This window comes from Labeo rohita, chromosome 4 (assembly GCF_022985175.1).
Source record: "Labeo rohita strain BAU-BD-2019 chromosome 4, IGBB_LRoh.1.0, whole genome shotgun sequence".
In the NCBI taxonomy this organism is placed as follows: domain Eukaryota; kingdom Metazoa; phylum Chordata; class Actinopteri; order Cypriniformes; family Cyprinidae; genus Labeo; species Labeo rohita.
In genome coordinates, this window is record NC_066872.1 from 26,687,106 (window position 1) to 26,708,929 (window position 21,824).

At 35.1% G+C, this 21,824-nt stretch overlaps 1 protein-coding gene across 6 annotated transcripts in view; it reads left to right on the forward strand.

The window, feature by feature from the left end:
• Positions 1 to 21,824, forward strand: part of magi2a (membrane associated guanylate kinase, WW and PDZ domain containing 2a) — a 258,295-nt gene that overhangs the window by 211,772 nt on the left and 24,699 nt on the right. For 4 of the 6 annotated variants that reach the window (XM_051107367.1, XM_051107368.1, XM_051107371.1 and 1 more), the window contains exons 11-15: positions 4,210 to 4,241; positions 13,726 to 13,894; positions 19,388 to 19,429; positions 21,030 to 21,145; positions 21,274 to 21,466. In XM_051107367.1, coding sequence (XP_050963324.1) covers positions 4,210 to 4,241; positions 13,726 to 13,894; positions 19,388 to 19,429; positions 21,030 to 21,145; positions 21,274 to 21,466 — 552 coding nt within the window. The remainder of the gene's footprint in view (positions 1 to 4,209; positions 4,242 to 13,725; positions 13,895 to 19,387; positions 19,430 to 21,029; positions 21,146 to 21,273; positions 21,467 to 21,824) is intronic. The other 2 variants (XM_051107372.1, XM_051107370.1) reach the window with 2 other exon arrangements.

Here is a 21,824-nt window from a genome sequence, read left to right on the forward strand (position 1 = left end):
GTGGGACACAATTACTGATAGAAGCCCTTCTGGATTACGTTCTCTCCTAGTCTCACCTGCATCATACAAATTTACGGCATTTGATGAATGTTATTAGCATAATCTTCTTAATGTGCATCAAGGATGTTGGAGAATCTAGGTCGTGATTATTTGAATGTTTACCAGCGCAGGTTCAGATTGGGCGAGATATTTAACAACTGCATCCGTGAGCTGATTAAGTCCTGTGATGTGATGTGAACTACATTAGAATTGAAATTCGAGCGTTGTTATCCACTGACCTTTTCTGTTTGCTATGTTCATTTAGTGTGATTTATAACCATCGACTGCAATGCACCAACAGCTCCTGGTTTTTCAGCAAAGCGCTACTTTGAGCAAATATTTTCTTTTTTTGTAAAGTATGTAGTTATCTTTTTGCATCAGATGGCCATTTGATATTCCCCCGTTGGTGAGGCTTGTATCAGCACTCCTCCATTCATTTCTCTGTCCATAGAAATGAAGCACAATCAAGCCACTTTCCTTTCCTTTCAGCTCGTGTCACTGAGTTCCTGCTTAGCCGTGCTCACTGAAGCAGCCCAGTTGTGGCCTGTTGGACTCTCTGCTCCTTATTTGATGACTCATGCCCAGCCGACGGCATCACGCTGCACTTTGCTTTTTAATCAGTCGGTTGCCGCCATGCTCGTGCTATAAATGCAGCATAAAGAAAGAGTGGCAGTGTGTGATTATTAATTTCCATTGGAATTTAAAGTGCATTAAAATAGGTGACTGCATGTCAGATTCTTTATGTTGGCTATATGTCTAAAAAGCTGAGGTCTGTTTCTGTTTTATACTTTAGAAACTCAAAAAGGTCACCTTCACATTATAAACACTAAAGTGTTAGAATCACAATCAGATGCCGTCTGAAAAAAATCCTTAGTTTCCAGCCTGGTCTCATTGGTATTTGTACATTACATTTACAGGTGCAACAACGTACCTTTTTTTATGTTTGGGTAAGTTGATGTCGACACACTGACATTAAAAAAAGTCAAATGTTATGTATTTACAACTATAAAAATGTAACATATTCACAAATTCTTTACATGATGAATTTATTTTTAGCTAACCCTATTACTAAAACTGAACATAACCACTTTTCAACAAAATAAAAACTTCTTAACAGGCAGAAAAATGCACTGTAAGAATAATTATAAAGTTTTTGAACAGTAAGATTTTCAATGTTTTTTAAAGAAAGCCAAGTCTGCATTTATTTGATCTAAAATACTGCAAAAGCAGTAATATTGTGAAATATTTTTACTATTTTAATTAACTTAAAATAAATATCTGAATATATTTTAAAATGTAATTTCTTCTTGGGATCAAAGCTAAATTTTTAGCGTCATCATTCCAGTCTTCAGTGTCACATGATCCTTCAGAAATCATTCTAATATCCTGATTTGCAAAATTTGTGTTATTATCATTATTATCAGTACATTTTTTTTAGGATTCTCTGATGAATAGAAAGATTCATAGATCAGCATTTATCTAAAATAAAAAGCTTTTGTAACATTATACACTATAGCATTCGAAAGCTTGGAGTCAGTATTAATTTTAGTTTTTGCTGCACTTTGGATCAAATAAATGCAGGCTTGGTGAGCAGAAGAGACTTATTTGTACTATATATATTTATAATAACATATGCTTAATCAAAATAATTTATTCAAAATCGGCAGCATATTTTAAATTTGTAAAGTGAGGGATTTTACCCTTATTTTAAAGATCATGGAATAAATAGACAAATTTGGGTCTGTTCTTCACACAAGGCAAATAAAAAAGATTGCAAAGATTTGGATTACAGTGCACAAATAACAGATTATTTCTGATCATTTTATACTACGTTTGTGGTGTGTTTTATGGCCATTTTTGAATCACAGCATCTTTAGAAATTTCCTTTTGTGTCCCACAGCAAACAATATACATATTACTTGTAATGGCTGAATGATGAGCAATGCTAAATGTCATTCACTTTAAAGTTTTAAGTTATTTTTGTTCAAAATTATGTATTTTTTGAAACGAGGTAGCCCTGTAAGTCAGAATAAAATCTTTAACTGTGTTAAAAAAATCCCATTGATAATAAATAGAATCATCAAATTAATTCCATTAATTAAATATTCATAGAGAGGGTTCATATGGAGTTGTTCATATGGAAATGGATTTGCATTTCAGATTTTGTCAATACATGAATAATGTATGTTTTAGTGTCTAGGCAAACATATATAAATGTACGTTTTCTGTAAAATACATAGGAATACTCATGACATCACACTGGATTATTAAATTTAATTGGAATTTTGTGTACATTAAACTACTTTTATTTTGTGGAAATGAGCATGTCAGATTCTTCATGCAGGCTACACATCCAGAAAGAGCGGAGGACTACTTCTGAAATATTTTTATACATTTTATACATCAGAAGTTCAAAATAGTGACTGAAAGGTCAGTTTAACATAATCGCTAAAGCATTTTAATCACAGTCAACCTGGAGCCTTAAAGAGCAAATACTGTTCTGACAAGCTTATAAGGACATCAATAGCTTTCTCCATGTAGCAACTCAGAAACCATCAAAAGCTTCTTAAAGGCACAGTTCACCCAAAAATGAAAAATCTGTCATTAGTTATCCTCATGTCGTTCCAAACCTGTAAGACCTTCGTTCATCTTCACAACACAAATTGAGATATTTTTGATGAAATCCAAAAGCTTTCTGACCCTGCAACTAAAATGTTCAAGGCCTAGAAAGGCAGTAAGGACATCATTAAAATACTCCATGTGACAACCGTAATTGTATGAAGCTAAGAAGGTAGTTTTTTCACTAAAATTAAAACAAAATATTTTTATATTCACATCAAATAAAAAAGTGAATACATTTCACAGCAGCCGTATCCTAATTCTTTACTGGATTAACTGTGCAGCTCTAGTATGTTTGTGCGCTCCGTCTCTCTCTCGCTAATTCCAAACAGGTCATTTGCATCGCCTTGTTCATTTCTGAAGGTCATCTGTGGGAAGACATGAAAGACGGAGAGGGAGAAGTTGAATGCAAGATGCTGGACAGCCTTTGTATGCGTGTTTGTTTTGTGCATTTCAAGGCCGATTTAGGAGGAGTTTAGAGAGAAAATATTCATGAATCTGCCGTTTGATGTCGGCGAGTATTGTTTACCTCTTAATGCCACAAGAGGTGCTCTACACTGTCACTACTTCCTGTTTGTTATGATTAGAGTTCAGAAGCCTCATGGTCTTTCGCCTCATCTCAGCCAATGTTTTTCCTCCAGGGGAAGATGTCGCTTGGTGCATTTTAAGCATCTTTCTGGCATTGGATTTGGGTGTGCTTTCATTGATTGCAACAGGATATTTTTCTTTTTTGTCTGTCAACAAATACAGTTTGTAGGCTCAAACTTGTATATATTTTACATTCAAATCTCTCTTTTGCACAACGGATATGTGAAGTATTCACATAGCGATCACTCGCCCTCAAAATGCAATTGCTTTAGAGAGGAGAAAATGTTCTGAATTGAATAGATATTTGAATAGCTGCTGTTTGAATTGTATCTTCAGTTGTAATTACAGATTAAATGGTCTTGATTTTAAACAGTTCATTTTGTAATTCCACAGTAATCATGTTATTTTTAAGCACTTTAAAGATCACTACTTAGAACTATGCAGACGCTTAACACAACAACAATTTCAGCAAATGATGCAATTTGGTAGAAATTAACGCAGTGACTGCATTGTTGAAATCAATATACAATGAGGCAGTCTGAAATAAAAAGTGTCTAGATATTAAATATTTATTCGGCACTATTTCTAGGTCATTTGTCAAATAGGCCAGTTTGAACTTTGTTGCATAAAAGTTTCCTTCCTTCCATTGAAAGACACAAGAAACGTTCTCAAGTTATTAACGCAAATTTGTATTAACGTGTTGTATTAAAGTATAATATTACAAAATAGAGCTAATCTCAGACATGGCTTTTGGTCCCCACTTAGAAAACCAAAAAACAGCTAAGATAAATAAAACAATAAATGAAACTGCATCTACACAGCTCAGAATGTACCTCGAGAGAGAACAGCTGTTGTGTAAACAAAATAATAAAGGTTATTTTGTCGTTTTGATTTGCTTAATATTCCCACTTCAAATCTAATACTAAAAATTCAGCATGCTAAAGGTTTTGTTCTCCATTGCAGGTCACTTTTCACCTTGGAAGACCTCTAAACAGGTAAAACGTATCGTAGCCCTCTGAATTTAATAAACTAACATTAACCGTGTACTCTTAATACTAATTAATTAGGACTTATTATACAACTGTTATACAATCTGTTACTAAAAATAACGCTTAATAAAGGCTTTATTGTATTGTTATAACATATTACCACTAACTGCACTGTACTAAACTGCTGCTACAGTAAGAATGACTAATTTGCTTCGTAGGTACACCACTACAATGCCAAACGGCAGCTATTTTTCTAATATATTTGCAAATAAATCAACCAGTTTTAATATTTTGTAGTTTAAAGTATCATTTGTTCTATTAAAATCTTTTTAGAGATCTGTTTATACCCAAGTTGGCTGGAAGTTGCTTTTTTGTGAGCACAAAATTGTAATCACAACTGGAAAGGATTTGGAAATTTATTTGGTAAAACCTGTGATTCTAGTTGAAATAAACACGTAATACAGCTGAGAACAAATCACTGCACTTTCACTAATCTTTTCTCACTAATCAGTCTGCTGTGTAATGTGGCACGCAAAACCTTCACCCTCAGCAGTCTGTCTCTGTAATGTCTTTTGATTCTGATCCAATACTGTCAGCTGTGTTGTTTGCTTGACTACATCCTAAAGAAAATGTTCTTTAAACTCTGAACTGTCTCGTGTGCATGCATATTTACACACAGGGCAGTATATGTAAATGTATAAGATATGTGTATATGATAAGGAATATGATGGCAAATATATGGAAGCGCCACTGAATAAAACATTTTAAAAGGTACGTGCAAGTTTTTATCTCAAAATTCTGACTTTTTACTCAGAATTGTAAGATATAAACACAGATGCGAGTTATAAAGTCAGAATTGTGAGATATAAACTCACAATTCTGTCATTTTTCTCATAATTGCGAGGTTATATCTCACACTTGTGGCTTTTTTTCTCAGAATTACGAGTTAATTCAGAATTGTGAGATGTAAACTCACAATTCTGTCATTTTTCTCATAATTGCGAGGTTATATCTCACACTTGTGGCTTTTTTTCTCAGAATTACGAGTTAATTCAGAATTGTGAGATATAAACTCACAATTCTGTCATTTTTCTCATAATTGCGAGGTTATATCTCACACTTGTGGCTTTTTTTCTCAGAATTACGAGTTAATTCAGAATTGTGAGATGTAAACTCGCAATTCTGAATTGGACTTGCGAGTTTATATCTCACAATTCTGACTTCATTTCTAAGAATTGTAAGATATATACTCACAACTGAGGCTTATAAAGTCAAAATTGTGAGCTATAAACTCACAATTCTGAGAAATGAAGTCAGAATTTTGAGATATTAACAGTTCTGACTCTTTTTTCCTCAGAACTGTGTGCTATAAACTCACAGTTGTGAGTTATAAAGTCAGAATTCTTCTGAGAACTGTGAGTTTATATCTTGCACTTGTGACTTTTTCTTTGAATTGTGAGTTTATATCCCACACTTATGACTTTTTTCTTAGAATTGCAAGTTCAGAAAGTCAGAATTGCGAGATATAAACTTGCAATTCTGAATTAGACTTCTGAGTTTATATCTTACAATTCTGAGAAAAAAAGTCAAAATTGGCAAGTTTATATCCTGTTATTCTATATAACTCACAATTGTAAGTTTATATCTCAGAATAAGTCAGAATTGCAAGATGTAAACTCACAGTTGCAAGAAAATTAGTCAAAATTGTGAGATAATTGAGAAACTCGCTGTTACCTTTTTTATTTTTTTATTCAGTGGAGGAAACAGGCTTCTATACAGATACGTATAATTTGCAAATAAATTAAAAGATTTTAATAGAACAAATAATTATTTCTTGTTAAATATATACATTTTAGTGGAAATTCATTGTTGAAAGATGCAAGAACACTAGAAAACACTTAATATGTCATGAATGTTCAGCTGAGAACCGAGCAAATAAATATGTAAAATCATTTTAATAAAGCAAATAATGTTTTATTCTAAAAATATAGTTATGCTTAGGTCAGCTTTTTGTGAGTGCAATCACAGCTGGAAAAATTATGAAAATTTATTGTTGGCAGTTGATCATTTTTTCTAACATATATATATATATATATATATATATATATATATGTAGAATATGCAACCTGGTTTCATGGCACAAACATACCTGTGGAAACTTTTTCTTGAGACACGAAATATGTACCAATAAGTACATATCACTGCAGTTTCCAACAAAAATGTCCACTGACTGGCGCTAAAAGAGTGTTTCCCCAAAACAGATGAGCGTGCATATGGTACGTTTTATGGTAAAGGCTAGATGCTATACAGATGTACTGAAATAATTACTTTTTTGCATTATTGTAAGGGGTAGATTTACGGTTGGGGTAAGTGTAGACGTTAACAAAACACAATAGAAAATGTAATTTATTGTTAGTTTCCGGCCGCAGCTGTTTTGTACGTGTCACTACAATTCTGACTTGAAATATCCGTTGAGTGACGCTATAACTCTAATGCTCCATGACATTTTAAAATAACGTACCATCTGCCCTACACCTAAACCTACCTGATAGTATGAACAAAAGTGAATGTGACGTAAAAATGCAACCGCAAAAATGCCGGTTTAGCTTGTTTTTGATCTCTCATCTTTCAGCACTTTCATCCTGAGTCATGTTTCACAGGATTCATGCCCAAGAATTCCACATCCTAAGTTCAACTCTGTGCTGACTAAGCTACCAAACAAGCATGTTACATCTGGTGTTCTGACAAATTTTGCTACTCTGTTGTGTACACCTACTCAACCCTGAACCTACCATTACAGTATTAAAAATGCAGTGTTGGTAGCATAATCTGATAGGTAGCATTATTTGTCAGAACACCGGGAAGTGTAACATATGGAGCTGTAATAAAAACTGTGTAAGAAAACGATTAAAAGTGCTCAATGTTTTACTGCCTCTAGTGTCCATTTCAGTTGGAAACTGCATTGATATGTACTTATTGGTAAGCATTTTGCACCTCAGAAAAAAAATCCCACAGGTATGTTTTCATCATGAGACCAGGTTGAGAATATACTATACTGATGTGTGTGTATGTGTGTATATATAAAGTTTCTTATCAAAGTGATAAAATGTGTTGCAAAAATGAGTACACCCTCCTGAAGGTTACTAAATAAAACTAAAAAAGGTTAGGTTTAAGGCTATTTTTGATCAACAGGTAAGTATATTGAATCAAAACTTTTAAAGACAAGTCATTTCCTGACAGTTAAAGGTTTTATAGCCTGCTGAATCATACACAGACTTAATGCTGTCAACAATGAAACCACTTGGGAGAGAACTGCCAGGTGATTTATTTCTTAGCACAAAAGAGGACAGTGGTACAAGAGGAATACCAAATTATTGTTTTAAGTGTGAAAATATAGCAGAAGTAGCACCGACATTCAAAAACAATGAACTTGTGACAAGGCTCCTGAAATAATCAGGTCTTCACTTTAAGTTTTCATTTAGTGATGAGTTACTAAAACAGCTGGAGAAGTACCATGCAAGTGTCTCAGAGCCGGCAAAAGTTATTGTCACCACTAGAAATTACCTACTGTAACCAAAGCGCAAGCCTCTTCCAAGGCCCATATTTACAAAATATAGACTTCTGGGAGTCCATACTTTGGTCTCAAGAGACCAAGTGAATAATTTCAGATCTAAAAGCATCTAAAATGTTCTGGTGTTGCTAGAGGAGGAGTACAGTGAGAAGTGCCTGGTACCCACAGTGACGTTCAGTGGTAGTAAAGCTCTTACATAGGGATGTGTGAGTGCTGAAGGTGTGAGGGAGTTGTGTTTTATCAATGCTGCTTTGAATTCACATACCACTGTGTGATGTTAAACAAAAAACTGAAACTGTAGATGCTACCCTCCCCTCATTCCCTGCATTAAATGAGCATTTTTTCAGCATGACAATGAAGATTCATTCTCCCAAGGTAAAAATCCTTCAGTGGACATGTGTTTCACTCAATCTTAATGCTTTTGAGCAGCTGTGGGGGATTCTGTAGAGACGAGCTGAGCAGAACTCCCCAATAATGACCAGGGCATTAAAGGAGGTTGTCCTCTAGGAGTTAAACAGGACAGATGTGAAAATTTGTCATGAACTTGTACACTCAGTGCCAAGAAGGTTCAGAGCAGTATACTTAAAGTTCTGGAGTACATACTAAGTACTAGAATATTATACATTTGCTGAATTACATCTAGGGTTTACTCATTTCTGCAATCTTTCATTTCAACAAAATTGGCTAATTTACTTATTTTACAGAAGATATTAGCATATATTTTGTTGTTTTTATTAAGTATATGTATAATACATTTAAATGTTGCCATCTTTTCTTTAATTATATTAGTGATCATTAAGAAAATACATCTTTTATATTTATTCAGAGGGGGTGTACTCATTTATGCTGTGCACTGTGTATATATATGGATAGATAGATAGACACACACACACACAGTATGTAAGTACATGCCTACCTATCCACCCACGCATTTATTTATTTTTGGTTTGAGATCTCTGCCCTGTCTGCTTCCATATAACAAAGGCTTGACTGGTCATAAATCGACTGATTTTTCTTTACTCTACAGAGAGTCAGTCGCACTGCCTTGAGCTGCTGGCTGCTGTACTGTCATTCTTCAATGCATATCTTTGCATCTATCTCTATAGGGAACAAAACTGGGACAGAGCGAAAGGCTCGCTCCCCCAGTACAGTAGAGCTGTTTGGTCTTTATCATCTTTCTCCCTCCCTTATGCTAACGTTTAATTAGGCTTCATTTGCTGTAAGAATATCTCCACAGCCACAAAGAGAAGAGCCAGAATTTCATGACTAGAAAATGTTAAAGTGGTCCATCTTTTTCTGCAGTTATCCATGTCCAAAGAATATTATCCTATATTGAATGTCACAGTTATATGGTCAGAGCACTGAATCATTCAATCAACTGAAATTATGCAGTACCACATGATAATTTGGTTTTTCCTACAGACTACCAATGGATAGAGCTTCAAAATACAGAAATATTGTAGTCCATATGAAAGCAGCCTTAATGAATATGGCTTTTAGGCTTTTAGGATTGATATATACTGATAGGAATATATAAGTATATATATATATATGTCATGGGCATTTTTTAAACATCTAGGTAAATATTATTCTGAATTTTAAATAATGTACATATATTATATTTATATTTTATATTATATAAAAAATGTATATACCAAAGCATATCTCTCAGAAATCTAAAATGTATATCTTTCTATTTCATCTATGATTGTGTAAACTCTTATGCCCCCATTTTCACAAACTCTAACTCAAAGATATAACAAGTTAAGTTAGTGCATAAAATATTTATAATAAAACTGCATTTTTTATTTATCACAAACCTAAACCCAGTGCAAACCTGAAGCTATGTAGAAAACTTGAACCCACCCAAAATGGTTTGTCCTTTAGTGGATCTCTAGCGTGAATCTCTTTGAGCAACGATTGCTGTGAGCAAAAACCTATTTGCAAGCATATATATGTCACAGCACTTCACCCTGGCAATAACAACATCATCTATGAGCTAATATACGCGTGTGCACGGGTTTGTTTGGCCGTGGCGCGTTTTAATCTGTTTGTTTCCCAGCTGCACACAGCAGCCCAGAGGCATTTGCCTTCATCCTCTAGAGCTCCTCTGGATTAACATGCTAACACTGACCTCCTTTAATAAGCCTTGGCATGTTTGTCATCCTGGCATCTAATGTCTTTCTTTGTTGATTTTTCCTCCTCTTCTTCAATTATGTCTTTTGTTTGGCTTTGCTTTTAGACTGCTCTGACACTGACGCTTTTGGCATGAACCCGAATCCATTTGTTGTCCAGGGTTGAGTAGAATTTAATCACCTCGCTGTCAGTCCATAAGTTGGAATTGAACTGGCCACAACCTGACAAGAATTAGAATTTACTAATTGCAAGTGAAGTATTCAACCCAGGCTCATAGGAAATACGCGCCTCTACATACATTGATACATCAGAAGTATCAATTTTCAAATTGCACAAGATGTTAAAATAGTTTTGAAGTCAAAACATAATATTCTGCAAGTAATTGTGTGAAGATTAGGCTTTGTTAATCCAAACTCTGTACCTATAAATCATACTTTGTGTTAAAAGGAATAAAAGTTGTCAGAGTTTTACTGCCTCTAGTGTTCATTTTAACTGGAAATTGCAGTCGTTTGTACATATACAGTCATGGCCAAAAATAACGGCAACCTTGCAATTCTGTCAGAAAATGCAACCCTTCGCTCAGAAAATTCTTGCAGTTGCAAATGTTTTGGTACTCGCATATTTATTTATTTTTTTGTTTGCATTGGAACAACACAAAAAAACAGAGAAGATAAGTCAAATCTGTTACAATTCCACACAGAACCCAAAAAATGCACTGGACAAAATTATTGGCACCCTTAACTTAATATTTGGTAGCACCCCCTTTGGAAAAAATAACTGAAATCAGTCACTTCCTGTAACCATAAATGAGTTTCTTACACCTCTCTACTGGAATTTTTGGACCACTCTTCTTTTGCAAATTGAAGGATGCCTTCTCCCAACTGCTGTTCCAGCGCTTTGTTTGCAACCATTTCTGAGTGCCTTTTGAAGTGTGTTTCGGGTCATTGTCCTGCTGCAAGACCCATGACCTCTGGTGAAGACGCAGCTTTCTGATACTGGCCACCATGTTGTGCCCCAAAATTCTTTGGTAATCATCAGATTTTATGATGCCGTTCACACAGTCAAGGCATCCAGTGCCAGAAGCAGCAAAGCAACCACAAAACATCTTTGAACCTCCACCATGTTTGACTGTAGGGACTGTGTTCTTTTCTTTGTAGGCCTCTTTCTTTTTCTGTAAACAGTGCCATGATGTCCTTTACTAAAAGGTTTTGCTTTTGTCTCATCTGTCCACAGTACGTTCTCTCAGAAAGATTGTGGTTTTGTCACATAAGTTTTGGCAAGCTCCAGTCTTGCTTTTTTATGCAGTGGTGTCCTCCTGGATCTCCTACCATAGCACCCCTTTTCATTCAGATAGAGATGGATAGTGTGAGCTGACACTGTTGTACCACTGTTGTAGCTTGAATTAGTTTGGAAGTTAATTGGGGTTCTTTATCCACCATTCAAACAATCCTTGGTTGTTATTTTTCATTAATTTTGCTCTTTCGTCTATGTCCAGCGAGGTTAGCTACAGTGCCTTGGGCTGTAAACCTCTTGATGATATTGCGCACAGTGGAAACAGGAACATTAAGATCTCTGGAGATGGACTTGTAGCCTTGAGTTTTTTCTCTCAAATCCACAGATAACTCTTTACACTTCTTTCTTTTCTCCATGCTCAGTGTGACACACAACACAAAGATTGAGTCAACGTTTCTCCATCTGAACTGGTTGCAAGTGTGATTACTATATTGCCCACACCTGTTACTTGCCACAGGTGTGTCTAAACACAAATTACAGGAGCATCACATGCTAATTATTTCTTACAATTTTGACAAGGTGCCAATCATTTTGTCCAGTTCATTTTTGAGTTTGTGAAATTTGATCAGGTTTGACTTTTCTTCTCTGTTTTTTGTGTTGTTGCAGTGCAAACAAAGGCAATAAGCATGTGAATACCAAAACATTTGCAATTGGAACAATTTTCTGCAAGGGTGCCGATATTTATGGCCATGACTGTAGATATGTTTTTTCAGTTTTGCAGAAATGTATATAGAGGCACGTATTTCTAATGAGCCTATGTTGATTTTAACATGTACTTGCATTCTGTAGAATGAAGTGTTCTTCCAGTCTTTTTTTTAATGCAAATATTTAGAGTTTGACATGACAAACTTTCCTTTTTCTTGTAGTTGCATTTACTGGAGTAAAATCAGTTGATTTTAATTGTATTTTCATTACATAAATTCAAATAATGCAATTCTATTTCCTGCTACCTCAATTCAAATTCAGCAAATTTAACTGAAATTTAAAAAGTATTTTAATGCATTTTGAATGGCACACAACCTTGGTGTGTGCTTGAAAAATCATGAAATGAACAGGTATAGAATACAAATCATTTGCATTTTTGTAGTTATTGAGCGGTTGTTCATATGATAATGTGTATATAGTTTATAAAAATGATTAAAATAGACTACTATTCAAATGTCTGGGATCAGGAAGTTATCCAAGATGTTCAAATCTTTCTTTTTTCAGTTGCAAATAAATGAAGGTTTTTGAGGAAAACTTTCCAGGATTTGTCTCCATATAGTGGTCTTCAAATGGGATCAACAGGTTGAAGGTCCAGTTTCAATGCAGCTTTAAACCGCTCTACACAATCCCAGCTGAGGAATAGGGGTCTAATCTAGCAAAACAATTGGTCATTTTCTAAAAAAAAAAAAAAAAGTATATACTTTTTAACCACAAATGCTCATCTAGTACTAGTCTGACCTCACAGATTATGTCGTCACATTGGAAAAGTCACATGTGAGTGTTTGCAAAACGAACATGCAAAGAAAGTCAAATGCCCTTTACAAAAAAAAGGTAAAACAACAATGTTGGAGAAAATAAGATAGAGTGTCTCCCCCTACTCTAACTGTTTGTACATAGACTAAGAACTAACCATGCATCACCTTTCCAAAGTGACTGTGGAATGCGTGAAGTCGTAGATGTGCATTGCAGAGCTAGTGCAAGATAAGCATTTGTGGTTAAAAAAGTATATTATTTTTTATTTTTGAAGGAAACAACATTCGTTGGCTAGAGAAGACCCTTATTTATTGGCTGGGATCGTGTAGAGCCCTTTGAAGCTGCATTTAAACTGCAGTTTGGACCTTCAAACTATTGACCACCATTGAAGTCCACAAAATGGAGAAAAATCCTGGAATGTGTTCCTCAAAACTTAACATCTTTATGACTGAAGAGAGAAAGACATGAACCTCTTGGATAACATGGGGGTGAATTAATCCAATAAGAGTAATTAAAAGTAGTTAAATGTACAAAAGTACAAAGCAGCTAGCAGAGGTAGAGGGTGGGGAATCAAACTTGGGTTCAAAGCAAGCAGTCGAATCTTTAATATTAGAAAAAGTGGACTATGCCTGCTTGCTGTTCTTTGCACATTCTACTTGCATAACCTAATTTTCGTGCCGTGCAAGAGCCCGGTGTAGTGAAGCTACAGCTGCATTAGCATGAGAAAACACAAAGATTACATTCAGTATCGTCAGCAATAGAGAAACGCATCAAGCGTCCTTGATGAGCCCTTGATGCGGCCTTATTTTGCTGAGCTAGAACTAACTTGCCATGTATTGTGTGTGTGTGTGTACGCTTCATTTAAAAACTAATTACTGCAAAAGTGAGTTCATTGTTAAACACCTTCCTATCCCACGGCCAGTGAAAATCCAAGGCGGAAGTTGCCTGGAAGTGCGCAGTTTGCTTACTCAGTTCAGCATATTAATAAAGTCAGCGCTGGGCGCTTTTTACTGAATGCTGGTGTATTTGCAGGTCTTGGAGCATTGGGATCCTCACAGCAGTCCCACAGCCAGTCTATCTATCCATGCTCTCCCTCACAGCGCTCCATATCTGCACTGGCCCCCAGGTCCAGAGTTTGATCTGAGCAAACCTGACCCCTATGACCTGTATGAGAAGTCCAGGGCTATCTATGAGAATAGGCGTAAGTAAATAAAGCAACATCTGGCTAGCACCTAAAGCTAGTATTAATGCCTATTGCTAATCTGTGCTGTCAACTTACTGTACTTTAATTTTGAGCATACACACCAAACATAAACTAAACTTTACATTTCCTGTTGTTAGCAAAAGATACAGTGCTGCTTGAAAGTTCGTGAATGCTTTAGAATTTTTATATTTCTGCATAAATGTGACCCTGGACCACAAAACCAGTCATAAGGGGACATTTTTTGGAACTGAGATTTATACATCATCTGAAAACTAAATAAATAAAGCTTTCCATTGGTGTATGATTTGTTAGGATAGGACAATATTTGGCTCAGATACAAAAATCTAAATATTGAGAAAATCACCTTTAAAGTTGTCTTTAACAAAGCATATTACTAATCAAAAATTAAGTTTTGATATATTAAAGCTACGAAATTTACAAAATGTCTTCATGGAACATGATCTTTACTTAATATCCTAATGATTTTTGGCATAAAAGAAAAATCAATAATTTTGACCTATGCAATGTATTGTTGGCTATTGCTACAAATATACCTGTGCTACTTATGACTGGTTTCATGGTCCAGGGTCCACAAATGTAACCCGAAACATCATTAGATTTTCACACAAGTCCTGAAAGTAGACAAAGAGAATCCAGTCAAACAAATCAGACAAAAATATATGCGCTGTCATTTATTTGTTGAGAAAAATGATCCAGTGTAACGTATCTATGAGTATGTGAATCTTAGCTTTCAGTATCAGGTGTGACCCCATTTTTCAGCAATAACTCCAGATAAACGTTTCTTGTAACTGCTGATAAGTTTGTAGGAGGTTTAGCTCATTCCTCAGTAAAGAACTGCTTCAGCTCTGTGTTTTTTTTTTTTTTTTTTTGATTTCCTCCAATGAACTGCTTTCCTCAGGTCCTTCCGCAACATTTCAATTCGATTAAGGTCCAGAGTTTGACTCGGGCTTTCCAAAACATTAACTTGGCTCTTCTTAAACCATTCTTTTGTAGAATAACTTGTGTGCTTGGGGTCATTGCCTTGCTGCATGACCCATTTCCTCTTCAGATTCAATTCTCAGATGGCTTTTCCTTTAGTATTTGCTGGTATTATTCAAAATTCATTGTTCCATCAAAGATGGCAATCCGTCCTGCCCCAGATGCAGTAAATCAAGCCCAAACCATGATACTACCACCACCATGTTTCACAGAAGGGATAAGATGGAGAAAGCATTTTCCTTTCTCTGAACATAACGCTTCTCATTTAAACCAAAACTTTCCATTTTGGTCTCATCCATCCATTAAATCTTTCTTCAGTAGCCCTCTGGCTTGTCCACATGATCTTCAGCAAACTGCAGACAGTCAGCAGTGTTCTTTTTGGAAAGCACTGGTTTTCTCCTCACAACTACCATGGTTGTTGAGTGTTCTTCTGATGGTAGACTCATGAACGTTAACATTAGCCAATGTGAGAAAGGTCTTTAGTTGCAGAGAAGTGAACCTGGGGTCTTTTGCAACCTTGTGGACTATTACATGTCTTGCTTTCTGCTTCATTTGTTGGTCAATCACTTCTGGGGAGGGTAACTGTGGTCCAGAATTTCCTCCATTTGTACACTGTTACCCTGCTGCCTTAAAATGTTAAGTTAGGTCAACTAAAATAAGTTTAGTCAACTTGAAATGTTAAGTTGTACTAAGTAACAACTTAGATATTTGTGTTTGCTAAACTTAACAGATGGGTAAGTAACCCAGCTGCCTAAAAATGTTAAGTTGATTCAACTCAAATATCTAAGTTGTCACTTAGTATAATTTAACATTTCAAGTTGAATAAACTTTTTTTGAGTTGACTGAACTTAAAATTTTAAGGCTGCCGGGTAACAAATTATTTTAAGTTGACTCAACAAATTGTTTTTTACAGTGTACACAATCTGTCTGACTGTGGATTTGTGGAGTCCAAATTCTTTAGAGATAGTTTTATAACCTTTTCCAGCCTGATGTGCAACGACAGCTCTTTTTCTGAGGTCCTCAGACATTTATTTTATTTGTGCCATGATACACTTTCACAAACATGATCAGACTTTGATAGAACCCTGTTCTTTAAATAAAACTGGGCATGTACTGACACCTGATAGTCATCCCATTGATTGAAAACACTTCTGAACAGATAGACTTCAATTCCACCTTCAAATTAACAGCGAATCCTAGAGATTCACATACTTTTGCCACTTACAGATAATATTAGCTAATTTTCCTTGCCGCACACACAGTGCAATCATATTGGTTGAATTTTCTACCCCACAGTTGTAAACCCTGTTGAAAAAACCAGCATATGCTGGTTAGGTAGGTTTCAAGGCTGGGGTGCTGGTTTTAGCTGGTTTATGCTGGTCCTTTGCTGGTTTATGCTGGTCCTTTGCTGGTTTATGCTGGTCCTTAGCTGGTCATGTGCTGGTCCAGGACCAGCTTAAACCAGCTAAGGACCAGCAAAGAGCCAGCATAAACCAACAGGACTAGCATAAACCTCCAAAGGACCAGCATAAACCAGCTAAGGACCAGCAAAGAGCCAGCATAAACCAGCAGGACCAGCATAAACCAGCTAGGGACCAGCTAAAACTAGCATCCCAGCATCAAAACCTACCTGACCAGCATGCTGTTCTTTTTTCAACAGGGAAAATGAGTTTTTAGCAACTAAAGAAGCCAAATCTATCTTACAAATGTTGTTAGAAATGTACTGTTTCAATGGAAAAAGACCAGAATCCCCAATACTATTTGTAAGATCCAAGTCTTCGTCAAATATCTTTACCTATGACTTTCAGTTTGTGCCCAAGAAATGATTTTTACCGGTGCTTTATTGAGTTGGGCCTGGTTAGAACATGGTCTCGAGTGACCATGTCAGTTCATGTCAGCTCTCTCAGACTCAAAAAAGACTTTTTTGTTGTTGTCTCTTACAATGTTATCCTCTACGGTAAGTGTTCTGAAGTTGTTGCTGCTTGTCAATTTGGAATTTTCCCACAGTGAGATCTGTAGAGCTGATCTGGGAGAACTTTAGTGGTCTTAGTGACTTTGACGTTATATAACACTTTGCATTATTAATAAAGGTACTTGCTTAACCAACTTTAGAGACTTATCAAACATACAGGCGTTCTTGAACTTTTTCAAGGTCCCAACATTCACATTCATTGCATTTCAAATAAATATGAATATATTTATTAATGCACCTTAAATCTACTGCGTGTCTTAAATGTCAGTAGAGTTAATGTCGCATTTCTAAAGATGCTTTAAACTGATTGACAGCTTTTAAATCAATAGAGGTCAACATGTCGTTCTGGTGCAAGCAGACGTTTCTATTTAACTTCTGTCTGCTCTGCCATTATTGGTCACGTCTTCGCTTCCCTGTGCATTTGCATAAACCTTTTTCTTCTGACCTTTTTATACTGTTTTAAATCAGCAGATGTGCTCTTCCTCATTACTGCTTCCTAGTCTATACCTTCCTTCTTTAATTTCTATATAGCTTGCTCTTTAGTATTCACAGCTGTCAATGACAGGTCGGCGATGGAGATGTTTGTTAGTGTTGATGTTGTCTGATAATTATCCTGTCTCATGTGCAATGATCCCATAGAGACTTTAGCATCTATTTTAGATATGCTGGTGATTTAAGATTTGGTTTATTTTCTTTTTAAGGTAAGTATGCTCGCTTGCTGATGGTTGAATCAGTTTAGTGTATTTTTCTGTAAGCCGCGTCTTATTTTTTGGAGCGAGATGTTTTAAATAGCCTCATTTTGTGAAAATGCACCTCTTTCTAAAATGAAAGCATCAGGAATGTTTGAGTATGTTCAATCACAACACTGTTAATGTTTTATAGCTGTTTGAATATGCACTTGATGTTGAAAAGATGCTGTAAAGATTTTGCATTCTGTCAAGTTGGTGAATAGAGATGTTTAAAATCTCATTAATACATATTATATTCAAGCATTTCAGTTTAACAAGGGCACATTCTGTTTATGCTAATGCATATTTTATGTGATCTTTGTTGATCTATGTTTGAATTAGTAAGTCTTTGTGTCTTTTTTGCAAATATTTGGTCATCTTCGACTTAAGAATTTTTTAATTTAGTTTCATGTAAAGTTTTTATTTGACTAAAATCATTGGTTATTATGAAAAAATATGACATGATGAAACTTTTTTCAGGACAACAAATAAATCAACACTTCTTTGAATATAGTTCTCTGATGTAGTTAAAAGGCTGAAACTAACATATCGTTGGCTCAGAAATGGCTTTATATGGTACATTTTCAGTCATCAGAACTATCAGTCATTAAAAAGCGAATCTATTTAAAGCGTGTTTTTCATGCAAACAGAAAACTTTTGAATCATTTCATTTTACATGCACTCGTTTGACAATAAATTGTAATAAACAGCCACATTCAGCTGCATATGTTGTAGCAAAATGTCACACAGAGACTTCCATGAACACAAATCATTTAATTCTGAACTGATTAATTTCAAAAGAGCTCATTTGAATCAACTGGATTAAACTCTAATGCAACTGAGGTTTAAATTAGAGGCGTTTAACATCTTAACACTGTCATGCTTATGTCATTCCACAAGGAGAGAGCACAAAATCATTATAATATACAGCAATATATTGGTTAAATATCGCAAGTAGTGGTTGCAGATATCAACCAGCTCTAATAGAGAGGCAGATGAGGGTGCAGGAATGATGCAGTTGAAGATCAGACTCTCTCTCGGAATCAGAATCAGGCTCTAGCTTCATCTGGCACCTAGTTTAAATGCAATATGCGTGTAGGTTTTCAGGCAGAAATGCGCAGCTCATGCTGATCTTAGTCTGAGCCAGGAGGTGAACTTGAGTTTTGAGATATTGTGTAATTAAAAGCTCAAAATCAAGAACTGACTTCTTACATCCACTAAAAAACACCTAAAGACAAGATGATTAAAAGTCAGTCTGAATTGTGGAAATAGTTCATCATTTTGTTATGAAATGACATTTTTAAGTGTGCTTTAAAGGGATAGTTCACAAAAAAAATGAAAATTCTGTCATTAATTACTCACTGTCATGTTATTCCAAACCCGTAAGACCTTTGTTCATCTTTGGAAAACAAATTAAGATATTTTTGACGAAATCTGAGAGCTTTCTGACCCTGCACAGACAGCAACTGACACGTTCAGAAAAGGTCAGAAAGCCTTCGGATTTCATTAAAAATATCTTAATTTGTGTTCCAAAAATAAACAAAGGTCTTAGGGGGTTGGGACGACATGAGGATAAGTAATCAATGACAGAATTTTCATTTTTGGGTGAACTGTTCCTTTAAGTGTATTTATTGGGGACTGTATATTCACATATATCTTCATTGCTTTGTAGCTGTTGGGTATTATATACTAAGACAGCTGAGGTATATATTGTAGTTACTATATTTCCAGGTGTGTGTGTTTATATAAGCAGTGATTTATGGGCTGTCCTTGTATCTCTCCCTTTCTTAGAGCCAGGGCTTCCTCGAGCAGTTCTCCCAGTTGACCCTTCTGGTGAGTAAATATATCTTCACCCAAAACAGAAACAATCTGACAGAAGGAGTTCTGCATAAAATAAAGTCTGAAAGTTTGAAATTTGTTTTTTTATATCCAGTTTTTATGACCTCTGCAGGTTTTTTTTTTTTTTTTTTTTAATATTTGGTATAAAGTTTGGTCTGCTGCAGTCTGACTTTTTTCTGTATTATTTACTATCATCAAAAAATGTAATAAAAATATTAAATTAAACAAAACAAACAAAAAAACGTGTTCAAAGCTTCCTTTAACAATATTTGATATACACTACCAGTCAAAAGTTTTTGAAGAAGATTTTTAAAGTTTTTTTTAAAGACGTCTCTTCTGCTCACTAAGCCTGCTTTTATTTGATCCAAAATACAGCAGTAAAATTGTGAAATATTTTTACTATTTAAAATAACTGCTTTCTATTTGAATATATTTAAAAATGTAATTTATTCCTATGATTTCAATGCTACATTTTCAGCATCATTTCACATGATCCTTCAGAAATCATTCTTATATGATGATTTGCTGTTCAAGAAATATTTTTATTATTAATATTATTAGCAATATTCAAAACAGTTGAGTACATTCTTTAATGAATATAAAGATCCAAAGATCAGCATTTATCTGAAATATAAGGCTTTTGTGGCATTATACACTATACTATTCAAAATCTCGGAGTCAGTTAAAGTTTTTTTTTTTTTGGTAAAAGAAATTCTGGAAATTAATACCTTTTATTTAGCAAGGATGCTTTAAATTGATCAAAAGTGATTATAAAGACATTTATAATGTTACAAAAGATTTATATTTCAGATAAATGCTGTTCTTCTGAACTTTCTATTCATCAAAGTAACCTGAAAAAATTCTTAATAATAAATTTTTTTCTCAGTAGCAAATCAAAATATTACAATGATTTCTGAAGGATCATGTGACTGAAGTACTGATGCTAAAAATTCAGCTTTAAAATCACAGGAATAAATTACATTTTAAAAAATATTCAAATAAAAAACAGTTATTTTAAACAGTAAACATATTTCAAAATTGTAATGATTTTGCTGGATCAAATAAATGCAGGCTTGGTGAGCAGAAGAGACTTCTTTAAAAAAACATCTTTACTGTTCAAAAACTTTTGACTGGTAGCATATATGGTGAAAAGTGTGGAAATAACATTTAGTATTTGTGTATTTGCTCTGAAATGGTAATAAAATAAAGTCCTTTTTATGCCTTATGCTTTGCATATCCAAATCATTAATAGGTATTCTAAAATCTAATTGTAAATAATTAAGACGTTTTTCAAATGAAGTCCGAGAGTCTGTTATACTTTTTTTTAAATCCAGTTCTGACCTTTGTGAAATACTACCTAGAGACAGTGTTTTATTTTTTGTCAGCTTTTGCCACTTGTCATTCTCACAGCATTGAGAATGAACCTCTCAATGCAGGTTCAAGAACATAAAATGAATGGTTTTACAAATTAAGTACTTGATGAACAGAAATTGGGGTCTTGAATGTCACCCAGTACGCTAAATTACACTTGAAGGATGAGAATAGTTTGGAAAAATGACTAAGTTGTGAGATAAATGTGTGCTTTCATTGACAGCATCGGAGTTCCAGGAGGTGGAGGTGCACTTGCGCCGGCAGAAGTCCGGTTTCGGCTTTAGGATCCTGGGCGGGGAGGAACCAGGACAGCCTGTGAGTCCGGAGGCTCAGGAGAAGGCTCGTACTCTAGGACTAACCACACGCTTTCTAAAACAGAGCTCACTGTCACTTGCTAACATGATTGTGTCTGTTCATCCACTTTAGTTTTAAAGAGAGTCTGTAGTAACAGTGCTGTGCATGTACAGATCCTGATTGGTGCAATCATCGAGAAAAGCCCAGCCGATAAAGACGGGCGTCTCCGACCAGGAGACGAGCTGATGTCAGTCGATGGGATCCCTGTGGCTGGAAAACCCCACCGTTATGTTATTGACCTCATGCATGGGGCGGCCCGGACTGGGCAGGTTAAGCTTACCGTACGACGGAGAATTCAGCCCACAGGTGAGAATAGCTGATGTTTATTTCATTTGTCTACCAACAATGTGAATGTACATTTTTATACTAATACAGTGTTATATCTATTGTGTTTAATAGCAGTTTGTGGTGGAAATGACATTTTTAACATTTTAAGTGGAAAGTGGCCACATTCTTTGTCTTGCAAAGGCTAATTTCATTGCTACATTTTATGTATCCTAAAACACACAGTTAAACAACACCTTTTCTGCATAATATTTGAAATTTACAGCTTGATTGGAAATAACACACAATCATAATATTAAAAGTGTACACTGATTTTTATAGTTTAAGCTTAAGTTTAAGTCTAGGTTTAGGACAAGAGTAAAACAATGAAATGTGTACA